The 18,277-nt window shown below is 37.8% G+C and overlaps 1 protein-coding gene across 1 annotated transcript in view; it reads right to left on the reverse strand.

Annotated features, from left to right (window-relative positions):
• Window positions 1-17,499, reverse strand: part of Dbx2 (developing brain homeobox 2) — a 45,456-nt gene extending 27,957 nt beyond the window's left edge. The window contains exons 1-2 of the mRNA XM_063254598.1: window positions 16,597-17,499; window positions 3,518-3,613 (exon numbers count right to left, since the gene is read on the reverse strand). Coding sequence (XP_063110668.1) covers window positions 3,518-3,613; window positions 16,597-17,020 — 520 coding nt within the window. The 5' untranslated portion in view covers window positions 17,021-17,499. The remainder of the gene's footprint in view (window positions 1-3,517; window positions 3,614-16,596) is intronic.
• Between the last annotated feature and the right edge of the window lie 778 nt (window positions 17,500-18,277).

The raw sequence follows: 18,277 nt of genomic DNA on the forward strand, positions 1-18,277 counted from the left end.
TATATATACATTGATATATAGGAGGATTTGTGTGGGTTTTGTGGTTTTCATATGGTCCACTCACAACTCCAGCTGAAAGCGGTCAAACAAACAGCCAGGTCAGGTGACAAGAACACTAATTACAGCATTTTCCATCTTTGACAGTGAAATTCACAGAAACAACCTAAATGCCCAATAAAAATAACTGTGCCTTGCCACTACTTTCAACAAAACCCTGAAGTCAAACATTCTCTCAAATCTTAACAAGAAAGGAAAATGATTTTAAAAAAAAACTCAAACAAGTTCATCTCCCAAGAAAACAGAGTAGTTTGTCCCACAGGAATATTTTCCCTGCTCAGATTTTCATGATGTTGCTCCAAATTGAAGTGTTGTCTTTTAAGGTATAAAAGTCTTAAAAGGTCAAATTCAAGTTGGGTACTCAAAGACAAAATGAGATAATTTTCTGATTAATTCAATTAGCTGGCCTACATAATTAAGATGCCTATGTTTTTCAGATGATTTTTTCCTAAAAGTTACTATCTGCATTAATCTCCACAATTTTACCTTTAATTTTAACTGAGAAATGTGTTATTTTGAAAAGAACCTTATGCATATAATAACAGATTTTCCATGCACTGCTTTGGGGGAGGGAGAAACTTTGACCACTGCCTTTTAATTTTCTCCACTGTAAGGGTTGAGCTTTAATAGCCTATTAAAGCATTTACTGCATGTGAGAAGGGCACTGAATGAATGATTGTTTCCACATTGCAATAAGGAACTGACAATAAATCTAAGAGGAAAAACTGAATCCATATTAAACAAATGACTCATGTAAAGTGTCAAAAATATATTTCAGCTACACTGTTACAAATGTGTTCATCTGATTCTATACTTTTGGATGGTAAAATCAACATTGTGAAACAATGATGAGAGCCACTGATTTATCAGTTATTAAAAATTTTAGTATAAACTTAAATTTTGGCTGTCTGAATTGAAGCTTAATATAAGTTGACTTGGACAGTTCATTTTCCTTCTTATGTGCAATGGAAAATAATTTAAAATGTTGGGCATAAATTTCACCCTTAGTTTTAAAAAAATCTAGTAAAACCTTTAGAAAAAAAAGATTACCAAAAAAAAAAAAGGAAGAAAAAAAAGATTGTACAGATGTAAACCTCATTAACTGTCTTTGGTATCATGGTTATTTATGTAAAATTCCTTATTGACAGCATGATATCCACTATTTTATTATTAGTTGCTGCCAGTATGAATGAATATTACAAATGAAAAATAAGAAATTCATTTCAGAGCTACAACTAATAATATGAGATACAGATATTTATTAAAAACACTTGTGGTATGTTAAACTTTTTAAATGCCAACTTTAGAAATGGAGACAGTCCAAAGGCAGCACTTTCTATCCCTGATTTGAACTACACTGACTTTCCACTTGTATGATTATTTTTAAAAGATAAATGTAGGGCTTTATACCTCCAAGGACAAATACCTTAATTTACAACAGTTATGCAAAAGGCACCAAGTAGGAAGGGTTAAGAAATAGATGGAAGAAAATGACACCTGCTTAAAGTAATTTTTAAAGCAGCACAGAAGATGAAGTTATCGAGGAAATATTTTTAGTATTACTTTTTATGTATTCTAGCAACTAAACTGATGCAACTTTTTTAAAGTCTTAAAATACCACTATAAAATAATAATACACACACATATATAAATATGGTCACCTGTTATTTTTGTCACATTTCCCTTTATCTGAACTGTACCACTAGAGATTTATAAGATGTATTACATCAAGGTGAAATAAACCAAACTGAGTGTGAGACCAATTTCAGTCTCCTCTCTTGAAATCTAACAGAAAACATTTAATTCCGCAGAGAAGCCACAATGATAAGATGTCAGATATTTAGGTTTTGAGCCTCCACTCCCAAAGTCTTTACCTTACACTCTAATATACGGTGATAAATGTTTCCTTAATTTGCACAACAGTTTTCAATCACCCTCATAGCAGACCACCTTGAAGGAGCAAGTAAAAGGTTTAGTCACGGTTTCTATTTTTGTATTTAAATTCAATACATTCTAGTTAAATGGACAATAGGTCACTTCAAAAATAGTAGTGTATCAGTCTTGGTTAATAAACAATCCCCACAGTTGATAATAGGCCCTATGCATTCAGCAAGTCCCTGTATACACTCAGCTCATCCACTAAATCCCTTTTCAGGTGGACAGAGTTATATGGGAAGATGAGCTAGAATGAGTCTATAAAAGTCAGTTTCATTCACTGCTTTATTTTTCAGTCAAGTGCTTTAAATGATGTCCAGAAATTCACTTGGAATGTGAGACAGGAGAAAAGACTGACACACAGAGCCTCACTTTATGACCATACAAAAGGGCAACTGACCCTTGCCCAAGTCTTTTCCATGTGAAATGGCTCCTAAAGTTCATCTGCAGAGTGAAAAATCGTGGTGAGGTCGCGTGTGGATGAGTCAAGTAAAAGTGAAGATTGGTCACGGGTCTGTCACCCATTGTGGCCAGGTCCCAGTCATGTAAAGTGCTCTGTGGGAAAGTATCAGCCCCCTTAAAGAGATGCTCAGAAACTCGCAGCTCATTAAACTGCCAGTATTTGCTGCCTCACTTGTCAGGAACCATTCTGCTGAGCGACTGCTCTCCAGAAACATTCATAAAACACAGACATAGACGCAGCAGCAATCTGAACTGAACTGTGATGGAGCTCTGGGCTCTACTCTGGCTCGACACCTCACTTGTCACCTGACAGAGCTGTTAACCTCGATGTGCAATTTTTTTTTCCTCTTGGGCAGTTGAAATAAATAAATGCATCTTTCCACTGGACTGCTTTATCATAACCTCAAATTCTCTGCCGACAGATTATTATTCTACCTAGATATCTCAAGAGCAATGTGAGTTTTGCATTCACATGTGCGCGCCTGTACCATAAGTTTTGGAAAGTGTGTCATTCTCATTCTACTTCCAGACTACAAAACTTCGGTTTTTATGTTTTCTAACGTTCCCTTGGAAACCTTTCCCACAGCTCTGGTTGGTTTTTTTCTAGAGATAAACAGGACTTATCCTTTTATGATCTTGACAATTTGTAATTATTTTCCACAGAACTCTAGTGACTTTCTGTGTCACTTTTTAAACTGGGTAGAAGTTTTACACAACATAATTTCTTACTTGTTATTTTTTCCTGTTCTTTAGAGTGCTGCTACATGTTTCAGAGAGAGCCAAACTGGTCCCTGTGAGATCTTTTATGTCAAATGGGAAACAAGTGGCTTGCCTTGGTGTGTCAGCCCTGGGTTTCAATGCCATTAGAAACCACTCACAATTGCTCACTGTGTTGAGATTTGATAAATCTCTGGAAACCTCCTGAATAGGATCCCTGTGATTTTTAGTGAGGAATTAGCTCCTTGCCACTGCATTACCAATTAGCTTCCCTGAGCACATTAAATCCTGCTGCTCTGGCTTACAGAATAGCTGAGGCATTGCTGATGAAGCATTAAAAACTTACTTGGAAAGGCAGTGGGGGACACAGGACGCCGACAGGACCCACCGCAGCACGAAGAGTAGAACGGCGGAGCACTCAGAAAAAAGGGTTTGGAAGGCACTGTGGAAAAAGCATTGATCTTGATGATTAACCATTTCTTTCAGACAATATTCAACATTTTAGTTTCTTGAATGTAATCGAGTAAAAAGGACTTCATTTCCTCAGACTTTACTCAGTTATAACTTTTACTGAAAGTCATTTTAAGTACCCATAATTGGCCAAAGTGCTTGCCAAATAATTGCATCAATATTTGGAAGATACGGTAGAAAGACTCACACTATCATCCACCATGCTTCCTAGTTGGTGTGGTCATAATTATAAATAGTAAGTATCTAACAGTCCTACAGCAACACTATCCAAGAACAATCTGTGATGATGGAAGTGTTCTACCTTATCTAAAGCGATACCGACTAGTCACACACACTGACTAAGCTCTGAGGTGTGCCTAATGTGACAAGATAACTGAATTCTTAATCTAAATTAACTTTAATTTAAATAGACTCATGTGACTATGGATTATATTAAATTCCTCTAAATATTTACTTTCCAAAAACTATTTTAATGTTATAAGCTTACATTAAATTTTTAAAGATATTATATTGCTTTAATGTTATGTTCAGGTTACTTGAAATATAGAGTTACTTGGAATACCAAGTTGCCAACAGTTAATTTACTGTGTAGTTGTGTAACAAGAATGCTGTTTCTGATCTTATTTACATATTTTGAAGTATTTTAAAAATAACATTTTATCTCAAGAAAAATATAAAATTAATCCAAAAGCATTTGTGTTTGCTATATAGTGAATTTCCACATAATTCTGTTCCTCTCATTTTATTTTTATGTTATTCATAAATTTTCAAAAGATATCTCTTTTAGCAAAGGTATGAAAAACAAGACATTTTGGTGTTCAAAATGTTTTACAAATTTTTTGAGGTTATTATGAGTTCTGCTATTTTGACATACCAACATAGAAATGATAAATCACTTCATTAGAATTTAATATTTTAGATAAAATTTTAACCTCCATTCCTCAGTACATGAAAAACAGCTATAAAGAACGTCATGTACTATGAATAATAACTGTCCTTTATTGAGAACTCACTATGTGCCAAGATTTGGTTTAAGTGCCTCAAATACATCATGTGCTTTAATACAATGGTTTTAATACAATATAGGTATGGGTTAAGATTTCCTAAAGGGGGACACTTGATTTTATCATTACATACCCAGCAGAGTACCTAACACATTAAAAACTAGCCCAATTTTCAGTAATGGAAGAAATTCAGTAATTGAAGAAATAAACTACAAATTTCTCTGATTTTCCTAGGGAAAAAATGAGGATCAAAAATTAATGCCTAGCAGGGGATGGTGGCCCACACCTGTAATTCCAAGATTTTGAAAGAGTGAGGCAGAAGAATCAAGTTCAAGCCCATCCTAAGCAACTAGTAACTTGACAAAACCTTGTCTAAAAATTTAAGCATGCTTAAAAGGGTTAGGGACGTAGCTCAGCATAAAGGCCTCAAGTTTGATCCCCAGGACATTAAAATAAATAAATGAATAAATAACAACAACAAAAAGCCAACACACCCTGAAATATGGTACCTACTAAAACTGATGAGTTTCAAATTTAAAACATGAGTTCAAAATAAACATTTTTATTATTCTCCCTTCACATTCAAATGGAAATTTTTTTCTTAGTAACATTAGAAAATGCTGTTTTGATATGGTTATATACTCTTTCAAAGAACACAGTAATGTTAGACTTAAAATTCCAATCAAATGAGAAGTATGGACTTGTTTTCATCAATTTCTTTTTTTTTTTTTTTTTTTTTTTTTATACCTGGAATCAAACTCAGGACCTTTTGCTTCCCAGGCAGGCGCTATGTCACTGAGCTATATCCCAGTCCCTCATCAATTTCTTTACAGGATGTATCAAAACAGGATGTAAGGTCTTAAAATTGCAAGCATTATAAAAGCAACTTTTTATTTAATATTTGAGTTTCCAAAGAATAAAGTGTTCGTTTTAGTACTGTTTTGAAAATAAGGCAACAAAACAAAGATATGGAGAGAATATTTGGGGAGTTAAAAAGTTCAGTAAATTTCTTAAGTTTCATAGCCATAAAATGTTCTAACATTGACTATAAAACCATCATAAAAGTGATAAATCATTTCATTTGGATTTTACTTTAAACTACAAGAGGATGGTAAGATTTAGGCAGACCAATATTTCCATTACTATATATCTATGTGTTACTTTTAAAAATGGAAATATATTTCTAAGCTTAAAAGTTGCTCATTATAATAGCTTTTCTCTTACCTAATGCATTTCCCCCAAAATAAACATTTTACAAATAATTAAGTCATAGTTATTGTACTGTTACACTCACTCTTTCCTTTTTAGTTTTTTTGAGGTAGAAGAAAAAAAGAAAATGATCTTGTAATATTGCATTATGTATATAAAATTAAATATTTACCATGTTAGCTGGAAATACCAAAAAGTATTTTTGCAAATTGTTGCTCAATACAGAATATAGAAAATAAGACTATATACTATATCATTAAAATAACAATGAAAAAATATACATAAATAACTTTTCCCATTCTATCCAAAATGTTTCTTGATTTAGCTCCAGCCTTAAAAATGGAAAAGTAAAGGATTAAAAAATAATCCTTTATTTGAGACAAGTGATCCCTTAAATTCATTTGTGATGAAAGTGATTTGAAGCTGTCTGGCTTTAGTATTAAATCTAACCATAAAACAGCTTTAATTCAACAGTCTGTTATACTGCTATATATTACCTCTTGTGAGAGTTCTGACCAAAAAGGCAGTTTTCACAGTTTGTGTACAAAAATATAAACGAAATCTACAATAACAGCTCTAGTTTTGGCTAAAGAATGAGCTTTCACACTTTGTGACATGACCAGGCTTGGAGTTCTATTGTGTAGGGTTTCTCCACCTCTTTAAATTATCTCTTGACACACATACTTACACAGATTAGTCAATTCCTGATTGCTATACATTAAAACACCTTGTTTAAACTGATTTATGTGGAAATCACTGTGAAATTCCAATTAAGTGCTCCTTTTTTTCCCGTGCTCCTACTCTGACATAAGTCAAATGCTAATCCATCTGAATTTGTGATTGCAGGAGTGTTAAATGGTCAAAAAAACTAATTATATAAATATGATGTACTTTAAAATGTGTTAGACTTTTAGCATTTGTAAAGTTTGTATTTTTTTAAAGTAATGAGCAAAAGAGGAAATTCAAGCTTGCTGAAAACAAAGTGACAAGTTGACAGATGTATGAAAACTTTGTTAACCCTTACAAATTACTTTGAAGAGGTTCTTAAAAAACAAAGTCAGGGAGAAAAAAGACAAATTAATCCCAGATGATATGCATTTTAAGCCGCATCAAGGCAATATAGATGTATTTGTCCAGTGATTTACCATGCTAGGAATGGCTTACTGAATGACAGTCACAATAGTAATATCTAAGAGGTGCTCACTATACTTTATGCCATGAATTTGACACATGCTCTTTCACATACTCATTAGCATTCGAGCTCATAAAAGACATGTACCTGAAATGTGATTATGACTACTTTTAGCAAATGTTAAAATTGAGCAAGAAAAACAATACAAGTTTTAGTATAATCATTTGATATTAGCCATGAAGGTGAGGGATTTCATGCACAGACTCTCTTAAGTTATTCAAAGCTAGAGCCTAGAAAATGAACACATCTCCCAAGGTTTTCATGGGCGAAAAACAAATGGACATTCCTATGGAAAAAATACACGAGTTAGGCGATATAGCATGATGCCAGTCTCTATGAGTTCAGCATTTCAAGATACTCCATAACCCACCAACAAACATATCTCCCCGTGACTTTGGAAAACTTGCAACTTACTACAAAATGACTTAAATTTTTTGAAATTAAACCAGACCCTCTCTGAATCCAAAGGCGAAAGTGGTACTGATTTGTGATGTTGCAAAGATAGAATACTAAAGATCACTAATATAACCTTGAAAAAATTTTAGGGCTCCCCACAATGCTACATGGATTGGGGAGCATGTCATGAGGCATGACAGAAGGTTCCAAGATGTTAAGGCACAGAGTGAAAAATAAAACCTTGCTGGAAGAAAATAACAGGGAATTAAATAATTTCAAAAGGATGGTTTTTAATAATCTCCATAAAGTGCCAGGTACAGAGTTCCTGGGAATAAAGCAATCTAAAATTTTCAACCTGAAAATAATACACAAGTGAATGGATTATCTGGAGAAGGTGCAACCAAATACAAAGTTGGAAAGAATGGCAAATACCTGTTTTGAGTAGTTAGATCTGAGAAATATTAAGTATCTAATGAGGTTTGATTTACTTTGTCACACAGTGTAGAAGTAATTCATTTATGTGATCCAATTGCAAGTCTTGCCTCAATCAGCAAAGAAAACAAATTAGATAAATTTATCTGTTATCCTTCTATTCATCAGGAAACACAGAAGTCAACATTTTCTGACTCAATATTTTAGACAGAAAACCACAAGTTCTTAATGTTTTAGCACAGATCAATCATGAGAAAATAAAGTGCAATGTCTACTTGCTTGATTCTTGTTTGCTTCTGTTCTTTTAAGTCAACACAGATAATATGTATTGCCTATCAAGCACCAAATACTTCACTGTGTGCTAGAACTGCAGAAATGAAAAAAACAGTTTTCCTTCCTGGAAGATATTTTATGTTCCTTAACTTACAACATTGAATCTGATTTTTTTTAAAAAAATGTAAATTTCTCAGTGATCCATTTTGAATTTTGTTTTTTCAAACCTGAGGCACTCCACAATAAGTGTGTTTCCCTAATCAGTAGTTCTTAGCCCTGAATACATAGTAGAATCATCTGGACAACTTTCCAAGATAAAGATTCCTGACCCTCACACCAATGGGGTTAAATCAGACTGACTGTCACTGAGTTCCCTATCAGGAATTTTTCTCTAATTCCACAGGTGATCATAACGTCATCTGATTAAGATCACTGGAAAAAACATAAACAGTGCCTGCTACCAGTAGGTAACTCAATAAATGTTAGCCTTTCCTCTTGCTAGTATTATATAATTTGAGATCAGTACCAAGACAACATACAAAATGAATCAATATGATCCAAACTTCTGCTGAAACAGAAAAGCAGGTTAAAAGAAAATAATGTTATGAAGACTTGGTCAGAGGAGGCTTTAAGCAGAAGAAATATCATAATTTGGACCTCTACTTGTAAAATACTTTGAATGAAAAGGGAAAGAAAGCACTCTAGGAAGGAAAGGTCACAAATAAAGCACAGAAGTAAAGATGGTGGGGAAGAGTAGGACGGGTTCAGGAGACCAGGCTGGCTACTGGAATGAAGTGGAAGGGATGAACATTAAGCAGTGTGGCCAAAAGAGTTAAATGTAGCTAACAGAATGAAGGTCTTACGGAACAAGGTGAGAGTTTTCGTTTGATCTGAAGTCAAAAGGGATAATTTAGGTTTTCCTCAATAGTTTGGGAAATGACAAAGATGTTTCTTACAGAAAAATTTATCTGGCAGTAGAGGTTGAGACGTAGTGCAGTAAGAAAGGGCATCAAGAGGCAGGGGACCTACTGCAGTAACACTGCGCTGCAGCAACAGGTAGGCAAAGCACTTGGACACTTTCACCAGTATCATGCAGTCACTCCTAACAACATCAACCAGAAGATGGATCTGGCTTCTGGGTGTTCGGGGTCATGTATCATTTTGGCTGCTTCGCCCTTGGAGTTTACACAGACAGTGCTGATAAAACTGAATGCATGTCCTACTCTTCATTACAAAATGTCGGTGAAGAGATTACACTATCAAAAGATGTTACCTGTAACTTTCAAAACTCTACTTCTAAAAGCAGTACCCTATCTATCAATATGTTGCTTACGGTAAAATAGTGGAAAGAAGTCTTTCGCATCTTTTCCTGTTTCTGATCAATGGGTTTTTGAAGTATGCGCTTGAAAGTCGACTGCTGACTCTAATCATCTGTTCATCTTTTTGTTTTTTTAAACAGGGCCTCGCTATGTAGCTCAGGCTGGCCTCAAACTTGCACATACTTAAAAAAAAACAATCAGTATTTTCTCTTATAAGTGATTCTCACTTGGAATCCTGTAAAGTTGCAATAAGCCTCTGTTTCCTTATTTTAAAATGTGAGCATCAGGAGGAAACAGAGGCTTAATGAGGTTATGTGAATTTGTTTAGGGTCATACAAATCAGTAATAGAGAGATCATAGGCTTCAATGTAGACTTTAAAAATTATAAAAGTGCTGCTAAACCCATCTCAGAAAATTATATAGTATCTTAAAATGTACTCAAATTGCCATTTTTGCTCTGGAGAAAGCACTGTTAAATTTTTATTACAAAGAACCAGAAAATAAATAGGCTTTGTGAGCCAGGAAGTCTTTATTACAACTATTTGATCTGTAATGCAAAGCTCCTATAGAAAATATGTAAACAAATAGGTGTGATCTTGTTCCTGTCTTGAAGAATCAAGCTTTTTGTTTCAGACCCAACATAACTACCGAACTGGCTCAGTTTAATCCAGCCTCAGGTTAGTCTATTAAAAATCTGACAGTATTCATGATTTTATTCTCTTGTTAACATACATAAATTTCTCAAAGAATAACTTACTGACTCCCTGTATTTTAATTTAGAAATAATTCGAGATATAAAGTTTGAGAGAATGAAACATGTGGAGACTTCTCAAGACAACCTGTAGAAATGTACCTTTTATATATTCTGTTTCTCATGATCATTTACAATTAATCAGATTAAGGTTGTATTAACATTATGCCTGAACATGTGAAAGAAAACTGAAAAACCTAGCTCATCTCTGGAGTATTTATAAACAAGATGACAAATATTTAACTCTTACTTTCTTTCCTTTTTCTGGTACTGAAAGAAAAGTCTAAAAAAGTTACAGAGGCTTTCCAATCTTTGTCTTCAGGGAGAATTTTAGTGCCTCAAATTTACTGTTCATATAACTCACAAAAATATGACCCTAAAATATTCATAAAAAATAGCTGGCTGACAAAATGAATAATGCTATTAAAAATGAAGTCAGTTATGGTAACTTTATACAAAGTGATCAATCACTTAGCATTTCCAAGTTAAGTATTCACTGGAGGCTAAAAAGAATGAAAGGGAGAGATTTCATTAAAAAGGGAAACATTACTGAAAGTGAAATAAAACATTTTGGAATAAAATATACAAAAGTCTGGTAAGCATGTTATGTGTTACAGCAAAAATCCAATTTCTTACTGAGAGTATAAAATAGAAATATAATCTAAAGCAGTTTTAAATAAGGATTCTAACAAGCATTCCTAGATAATAATCATATTGTTTCATTCTACAGCCTGCCTTTTTACTCCTGGCCAGACTTCAGGTGCACTTCAATGAAAATTTAGTAATTTAAACTGCTTTAAAAGTTGCATGCTTTTGTTGTAAATAAAATCACTGGAAGTAAAAGAAAACTTTAAGGACTTCAAATCAAATTCCCTCAAAAGAAGATGGATTCCCAAGTTATAGACAATATCGGCAAAAGAAATATGGTGGTAGAAAGTATATCGAGTGAGGAGTAAGTGAAATGTTGACCACCACTCCTACATAAAAACACATTGGTTTAAATATTTTAAAGCTAGTAACATTTCACTTCTGTGAAAATTTTCATACTCAAAGAATCTCAAAGCATTTTATGAACACAATTAAACAAAAAAAAAATGTGCAAGCTCCTTCACTGTCAATTTCTATCATTGCTTAGCAACAAATTTAACCATAAAGTATTCTGACACATATACACAAAAACAATTTTTACCAGGTATGGTCTATAATCCTAGCACTGGAGAGGCTGAGGCAAGAGGATCACTTTGAGTTCAAGACCAGCCTGGACTACATAGTGAACTCAAGGCCACTCTGAACTACACAGTGAGACCCTGTCTCAAAAAATTTTTCTCTGGTGAACACAAGACAGGAAGAAGGTGGCCCACTCAAAGAGAAATAAAGACCAGTTTTAGCGTCTGCACCACAATGATGGAGAACAAATATAAAGGACTGGGGCTGCAGCTCAATGGTGGAGCAAATCTTGCATATGTGAGAAGGTGCTAGATTCCTTCCAGAGCACCACACACACACACAACACATGCACACACACATAAAATCACCCTCGGTAATCCCTTTAAATTGCCCTTTACATATACCATTATTACAAAGCATAACCTCGAAGCTAGTCAAAGTTAATGTTTAAATTCTAATATGACTAAACATACATTTCTAGGGTTTTTAAAACACCATACCTCTGAAACCTCAAATCCCTAAGGTGAATAAAAAATTCTAAAATATTCCTATCTGTCTTTTGGATTACTCTTGTTTTATTGTTAAACTCAGTAACTTCAATACAAATTACCAGATTGATATTCACTTATTAGAACAAAGCACAGAACCATGTGTTAGGAATGGACAGGTAGTAGGGTGGATGGAGGCAAACCGAACGCATGTACATTGCTACTCCACAGTACAGTAGCTGCAGCTCAGACATCATTGTGTAAGAAGTGTGCTAATTCGTTTCACACCGAAAAGTGAAGGTCATGCCTGTTCTGTATTTCTATTGACTACAAGAACTTCTCCTGGCATCTGGAGGTGTCGATTAACTTATGGATCACATAGTAACTTCTTCACAGAATGATTTATGTAGAAGTTAACGATACAAGTTAATGTCACGGTTGTGAGGTTTAATGTACTCCTAAAGTCTCAAGTCCTCAGAGGTAGGCCTCTAGGCCATAACTGAATCAGGAGGGTGCTAACATGCTGGAGGAGGTGGCGCTGAGTCACTGGGTCCACTTAGTCCCTTCCTCTTTCTCTGCTCATCCCTGCTCTGTTTCCCAGGTGCCATGAGGTGAGTGGATTTCTGCTGCCACCCTTCTGCCTTAGAGCCAGCCAGCCATAGACTGAAACCTTTGAAACCATGAACCAAAACAAATCTTCCTCTTTAAGTTTTGCTTGTGCTACTATTATTTGTTGTTGTTTTGACTGTGGTGAGGTTTTCTTGGGGGGGGGGGTTGGTGAGTTTTGACTGGTTTTGTTTTGAGGGGGAGGGTACTGGGGAATGAATTCAGGCCCTTGCCATTGAGCAACATTCCCAGCCCTTTTTTATTTTTCAAGTTTTGAGACAAAGTCTTACCAAGTCACTCAGATTTAGGTTCAAACTTGCAATCCTCCTGTCTCAGTCTCCTGGAGCGCTGGGGATTACAAATGTGTACCACCATATCCAGCTACCTTAAACTGTTCGTATCAGGTATTCTATCTCCTCAACAGAAAGATAAATAACAGTTACCTACAAAGACATACTGTATACAAATATATTAAAAACGTGAGTCTAGGAGTAGTTAAAATTCCACTAAACGATGGTTGGGGTGATGGCCAGAACCAAGAATGGCTCAAACGGATCACATCATTGTCCTATTCTGAATCTCCAACGCTCACTATTCTGCTTCTGGGTCAGCATCAGCAACATTCAAGATTCTGAAGTTTTAATTTGTCAGAACAAATCTATAGCATTATTTAGCAACAAAACTGACAAACTCTAGCTTCAATCAAATCAAAAAGTTGACAGTTTGCCTCGAACCACCACAATGAACACAGATCCACTTCCTTTCTCTCCCAAGAACCCAAAATGAACGAGAAGCTATTTTATTTCACACTTTCCACATATTTTTGTAAAGAGGAATAAAACTACCATTTTGAATGTACAATGTAAGTGCACATAGTTTCAGAGAGACTCAAGGATTATTATGTAAACAGTACATGGAATTAGGAGGTAAATAAGAAGCCGGAAGACACACTAGGTATTAATGGTAGGAAAAACTCTACCTTGGTCATAGGAAAAGTACTATGGATCTACCATTTCTGTACTGTAAGTTCAATATTCTTGGTAAAAAGACTAAGAGCATATCAACTCACTTGTCTAGAATGAATATTTACTTTCTAATCTTTTTGTATGCAGCAAAAGTAGTTTCCATAGAACAATTATTTTAATGTCAAATATTTTCTACCATATTTTAAATAACACGTTTTTAAAAAGCAAAACTTTGTTTCACTTATTTTGAAGAAAGATGATAGAATAAACCTTTCTTCTAGAGTACTCCTTTTCTTGCTCTATATACTCTGTTTCCAGTTTTCAGGGATGAAGCACTTGATAGCTATACTTATATCTCTCATGTAAAGATGTGCTACCCTTTAACTGTTAGCACTTTTCACATTTGTTTGCTTACATGCTGAGACACAAAATCACAACCTGATTTATTATGGAGATCAAAAATGTAATTAGTTATCCCATTGCTCCTCATTAGTTTCAAATAGAGAAAGCATAATCTAAGGTATAAGACTAAAGATAAGACTAAAGCACTTTTTCCATTTTTCCAAGTCCACAGATAATTTAAAGTGGTACTTTGAATGCAAAACAAAATAAACAAGTGAAGCAATTTTTTTATTGAAGAAGAAAGAAACTATAGAGTCCTGTCAGTTACCTGGCTGGCCTATTCTGAAGTTTCAAAAAACTAACAACTCTGAAAATAACTGGTAACCTATAAAGTGTGACAGAACATAGACTGTAAGCTCCTCAAGGACGGAGGCAGCCTTGTTTTGTTCAGTGATTAAGCCAACGGTCTAGAATAGAGCCTGACACATTACAAGGCCTCAGTAAGCATTTTCTGAGTGAATGAAACAGGTGGTGTCTTTAAGAACAGGTAACCACAACAAAAAGCCCAAATACATGTGGTGGCATAAACCCCCTACATTTGAAGTAAGTCTGTATTTCACCATGCATTTCACTCTGGGGTTTTCTTATGCAACATTTAGACTGGTGTGCTCAAATTAAGGTTGAGAGAAAAGTGGGTAGTCAATATGCTAAAGATTTTTTAAATTGTATTTTATGATACCCTTGTAAGTTAGTTCCTAAAGGATCTGAATTGGGTGTTTATTATTATTATGAAAGTATTATTGCTGTTTGAAAACAATAACTTTTCTATATTGTTTATGTTCTCCAGAGATCAACCACTGTTTCATCCTCACCTAATTTCGGGGCAACAGCTAAAATTGTCAACACCCATTATAATTTCCTAACTCAACACTGAACAAAGGAACTACCACAACTAGTAAGGCAAGAATCTGTCATTAAATAAAACTGGGGTAATATTCAGAAAATCACATTATTTGGTAAATTAGAAAAATAAATGCATGTAAATTCTCATTTTTAACAACATATTTATGAGAATAAATTTACAGGGTTTTTTCCTTTTCCAGTACTTTTTTTCCTTTCAAAAATTACATATACTCTCCACAAAAATGCTTTTTGAAACAGTGGGCTGTTTGTCAAACGAAAATCTAAGAGTGTATCAAATCTTCAATTAGAACTGAATAAAATACTTGGTAAAGTAGCCACTTTCATTCTGAAAGAAAATATAAAGTCCTACACTTTCTTATTCAAAAAATCACTTTTGTATTTGCAGATTTTAATAAGTATACAAGAATATGGTCTTAAAATAAACTAATTTTTAAAACCTTTACCCACTAATTGCAGTATTTTGAAGGAAATAAGTATAAGAAATTAAATTTAGGGTTATGAAACTATCTGCATTTGATTCCCATAGGTTTACTTAATCAGTAAAATGTGCAGAATTTTAAATTAAGTGATCTTTCATTGCTGTGAAGCTAATATGAACAATTTAAGAATTCCTAAAAAGTAATTTCTATGAACTCAATGTCAAGCCACCAAGTTAATGCAAATACCAAACCATCTTGAAAATGTTATTTATATGAGACGTACTAATTCTTGTCTATGTGAGCATATTTTATACACTTCTAATTTTCCTAATATTTCAAAAAGAAGAGTGGTCTACTACTAAGGCACACAACCCTCACCTCTGATGTATATGTTCCTCTCCCACGGTACAAAAAAGGCTTCCTACCATTTAGGTTTTACACTATGTGAATTGAGACCCATGTTCATATAATTATATTCGTTCCATTCTGTTAGTAACCATTTCAAGCTGAAAGAACACAACAGGTTCTAAACATGTTAAATTCTATAAAGCCATTAGCAATAAATTTGATCCGGCCGTTTGCTAGGACAATGGAAACTGCTGAAAAAGCGTCTATTAGTCATTCTAGACAAACCCATTGGGATTAAAAGAATGAGCTAAGACCATCTAAGGACGAAGCACACCCTCTCCCCGAAAAAATTAATCCAACTGGATTTCAGTTTCTGAGGCTCTAAGAGAATTTTCCTTTTTATTACCACTAATTTCAACAACTCTTGCATAAACTCTACCTAATATTTGACTCAACTGTCTTCCTCCTTCCAATCCCACTTGTTAGCTTACACACAGTAATTAAAATAAATCCTTCTTTTGGTAAATGTCCGTGGATTGGTGAACTTCGTACTTCAGTTGCCAGCTCAGCTGCTTTTTGGCCAGCTCTGCACCAAGTAAAAGGCGGCTTTGGTTTCTTTGCGCCTCATGCGCTCAGCAATGTGAGTAGAGAAACCCAAACACCTGGTCACATTTCCAGCACCGATCTTGCCTCGCGCGCTTCCTGACCGACCCAACTGTAGCCGCGGCAAGTGGCAGCAGCCCCGAGGGCCGGCGCCGTGCGATCCCCGCGGTCGCGTGGTCGGACAGGAGCGAGCGGGCGGTGCCAGACGCTGAACTTGGGAGACGCCGGGAAACCAACCCAGGCAGCTCGGGCCCGGCGCTCTCAGAGTCCCCCATTAAGGCCAAAAACTCAAGGTAGCTCCACCACTTTTTGAGAAAGAAGGGGAAGAAAAAAAGACGGTGGCGGAAAGGAAACTGGAAGGTGGGGTGGCGCGAAGAAGAATCGCGGAAAGTAGTGGTTCCCTCCTTCCTCCGCCGCGCCAACTCCTCCGCAGCCCGACGCGCTCTGGGAAGGTCCCGGCCGGCGCGGCGCGCTCGTCGGCGACCTCAGGCCCCAGGACGCGCAGGGTGGGCTCACCTGGGGCCGACGGCCGGAAGGCCCCGTCCCGGTCCTCCGGAGCGCGACCGGGCAGCCTCGCGCCGTCCGCCGAGGGGCTGAACCCTTGGAACGCCCAGCGCGTGCCGTAGGGCGGCCCAGCCGGGCTGACCGGCCCGGCCGCGGGGCACAGCTTGAAGGGCACCGGGCTGGCGGGCAGGGTCCGGAGCTGCGCGCCCGCGGCGGCGGCGGCGGCGAGGGCGGCCGCGGGGCCGTGCGGCGGGGGCGGGGGCGGGGGCGGCGGCAGCCCGTGCGCCGGGGCGCTGCTCACCCGCAGCAAGTTCTCGATCAGGAAACTCTTGCCCAGGCTGCCGAAGCCCGGCGTGGCCGGCAGGCTGAACAGCGCAGAAGAGGCCACCACGTCCCAGTAGGCGCCGGCGTGGGCCGCCACGGCGCTGGGGAGCATGGTGCGCGCCCGTCGCGCCCGCCTCTCCCTCGCGCCGCGCACCGAACCCGCCGCCGCCGCCGCCGCCCTCCGCGGGCCGAGCGCGCCGAGCCGGCGGGGAGGACGGGCGCCGAGGACGCCGCGGGCGTGGGCCGGTATTATTTATTTGCGTTGGGCGTTCTTTTTAGGGCTGGGAGGAATGAGCGGGTGGGGGTGGGGGGTCCTGTGCGCCCCCTGGAGCGGCGGCGCAGGCTCTAGGAGCGCCGGGAGTCTGTGCGGGTCGCTAGGGTTTTTTTCTAGAAAGACAGAAGGTGTGTCCAGCCCATCTATTCATGTCACCCGGCCCGCAAAGTGACAGACGCGGCCAACAATGAGGGCAACCCGAGGGGAGTCGGCGCTGTGGCAAAGGGAGGGGGCTCAGGCGGCAGGAGGTGGGCGTGGAGGCGACGTGAAACGGGCGCTCTCGTTCCCCCGCAGCGGGTGAGCCGCGGCCGTGTCGCTGGAGCCCACAGCCGGGCTGGCGCGAGGCCGGCGGTCGCCGCGTTGGGCGTGCTGTGGGCGGGGACGCGCCTCCTATCCCGGGTACCCGCGTGGGCAGCCCTGGCGCGCCTAGGTTGGGTGTCACCTGAGGAGTGTCCACGCCCAGGGGACTTGAACACAGTCGCCCTGCGTCAGGAAAACTCGACCATGATACTAAGACCTGGGGTTGTACCGCTGAAAAGTTTTTTTAAAAAGTAGTATATTCTCATATTATATGAGGCCCCTGTATTTTAGGGGAAAAGATGTATTTTTCTTGGGAGGTCTCAAATTTTTCAGTTTCCACTGATTTACTTCGGGGCACTATTAATAAGATTTGCTAACTTGCAACGCACAGACTCAGGAAAGAGGTGTCTGCAGCTCCTTCTCTTGGGACGAGATGATCAAATAAATTTTGGTGTAGGAAAGAGAATGTATTTAAAGTTGGTTTTGCCCAACCATCCAGTGAAGAAAAGCCAATACCAGATCCTCTTAGACATTCACAATTGGGTCCTTTTCTGCAGAAAGATGGGTACGAAAATATAGCATTCTTTATGACTGCAACGTATCTCTGTGTCTCTGAGTCTCTCTGTCTCTGTCCCTCTCTCCTCTCTCCTTCCATCTCTCTTTTTCTCTCTCTTTCCCCGAAAATTTAAGTATTTTTAATGTATTACCAGTTCGCTAAGTGAAGACAGGACAGGCTTTGTGTGTAATTAAAGGCCTTTTAACTACAAGGCAAGTTTAAAGGCATCTCGTTTTGGA

Source organism: Cavia porcellus, unplaced genomic scaffold, assembly GCF_034190915.1.
Source record: "Cavia porcellus strain 051 isolate PalLab524CR breed Dunkin Hartley unplaced genomic scaffold, mCavPor4.1 scaffold_8, whole genome shotgun sequence".
Taxonomy (NCBI): domain Eukaryota; kingdom Metazoa; phylum Chordata; class Mammalia; order Rodentia; family Caviidae; genus Cavia; species Cavia porcellus.